The sequence below is a fragment of the Camelina sativa genome, unplaced genomic scaffold (genome assembly GCF_000633955.1).
Source record: "Camelina sativa cultivar DH55 unplaced genomic scaffold, Cs unpScaffold01575, whole genome shotgun sequence".
NCBI lineage: Eukaryota > Viridiplantae > Streptophyta > Magnoliopsida > Brassicales > Brassicaceae > Camelina > Camelina sativa.
The window spans coordinates 2,610-4,601 of NW_010922693.1; the positions used below are offsets into that span (position 1 = coordinate 2,610).

General features: G+C 39.5%; 1 protein-coding gene across 1 annotated transcript; it reads right to left on the minus strand.

Moving 5' to 3' along the window:
• Positions 1-1,411: 1,411 nt before the first annotated feature.
• LOC104774121 (zinc finger AN1 and C2H2 domain-containing stress-associated protein 11-like) lies at positions 1,412-1,986 on the minus strand. The gene has a single exon (XM_010498789.1). The coding sequence runs from the start codon at positions 1,963-1,965 to the stop codon at positions 1,558-1,560; it is 408 nt and encodes a 135-aa protein (XP_010497091.1). The 5' UTR covers positions 1,966-1,986; the 3' UTR covers positions 1,412-1,557.
• Between the last annotated feature and the right edge of the window lie 6 nt (positions 1,987-1,992).

Here is a 1,992-nt window from a genome sequence, read left to right on the forward strand (position 1 = left end):
AAAAGTACAAACCTGATTACGAGGGAAGATATCAGCGATGAGCTTCTTGTACCTCTTGACAGGCTGTCTAGACCTTGCACGGAGGGCAGGGCAAAGAATGCAAAGACTACCACAAACAGGCAAAACTTGCCTCGAGATCACACCCGAGACTGAGCTCATTGCCTCTACTCTCAGATTCTCGTCACAAAAAAAAAACGATCAATCAAAAGTCCTGATGAATCAATTTAGTACGTGTAAACCCTCCCTTCCCCTCTTGATCCACCGAAAAAGCCCTAAAGCTTCCTCGGGCAAGAAGGAAAACAGAGCTCGATGATTCAAACGAGGCACTCCTTTCACAAACACAATCCCCTTCCTCCTGAAGAAATTTCCAAAAACAGAAATTGATCAAAACGGGAACCCATATATAACCCAGACTCCCCCGAAATCGAATTTACACAAAAAGTCTGATGATCACAAAATTGCAACAAACCCAGATGACAAAATACCCAAATTGATCAGGAATTTCAAAGTAATGCTGATAAAAAAACAAACATCAATTTACCTAAAGCAGCACGATTAAGCCAAGCCAGCCGATGACTGAAAAAAATTTGATCGGAAAAAACTCGAAACTCTCAATCTCCGAGAGCGAAGATTGTTTCTCTCTTTCTCTCTCTCAGTAGAATTAAGTCACCGGATCGTCCGGCCGGCGAAGCTTTGAGCTCTTCCCTCTGATACGTTTCAACGGCACGACGCGGGTTCCACTTTCTGCCGTTTCGTTGCTATTTCCTTTTTTTTTTTTTTTGATAATTCTCTCTTAAAACACTTTTCAGATAATAATCTATTAATCTCAGCCGTTGGATGCGAATAACAGCGGCTGTGATTACAGAACGTATTACAGGGGTAGTTATTGCATTTTTTTTGGCCAGCTCATACAGTGCAAATAAAGCAAATAATCTTTATAATTAGTTCTTAAAAATACTTACACGTTGTGTGTGAGCATGATGTGGAAAAATTAAATACTGTTACATTCTAGATAACAATAATTATATTATGGAGATTATCGCTTAATAAATGCCCTCCTGAAAAATAATCTCTGTACTAAACAGAGTCAAATGATCTATTTTGTTACACTGTGAGCCAAAATATTAAAGACTAAAGATTAATTCGTTATTAAAAATTAAATCGATTTCTTTCGACAAGAACACGTTTTATATTTAATTAAAAAGGTACTGATAATAATAAATTCATGAAGTTTAATGCACCGTTAAGTTAGCTGCCACTATAATTAACGTCGTTGACGTTCACATGGGGGGGGGGCGTTTTTTTTTACCGCAGAAAGCGGTTAAAATTTCCCGCGGAGAACTCGCTAACGATACAAGTCAACGTTAGATTCGTTAAGAAAGGTTAAATTGTCCATGCGTGTCCTTTGACCTTGAAAACGAAGTTCAAAGAATCTGTCTCTTTATTTTCTTTTTGGTTGTTTAAATCCACAGTCAAACGAAGAGAAGAATACAATGTTGAATACTTTGTTCACAAGAACTGTGATGTGTGGGTGTGGCTTTGTGAAGGCCTCTGTTTCTATGCTTTAGATGTACCTCGGTGATCCCTTTCGATATGATTCACAAGATCCACTGGATCACGGAATCCTCTGCTACATTTGGGGCAAACATCGACCGTGACTTTGCCATGAATCTGTTTCTTGTTCCTCTCATGTGTTTTCTCTACATGTTCCACAAGACTAGTAACTGAAGAGAATTTTGCGCCGCACTGTGGACAAACCTCTATGATACCATCATTGCTGCTGCTGCTCGAAAACTGTAGCTTCTGGCTTATGTCGTTACCGAGTCTGCTAATTCCTGCTTCTGCTGAAGATAAGAGATTTGACCATCTCGAAGTTGAAGATGATGAAGATGTTGATGCAGAAGCTTTGTTGGGTCTTGTTGTTTTAGCTTCTTTTCTGCTGCTGCTACTACTCAAGAAACCCATGAATGGGAGTTTTCTCGGTCCAGGGCA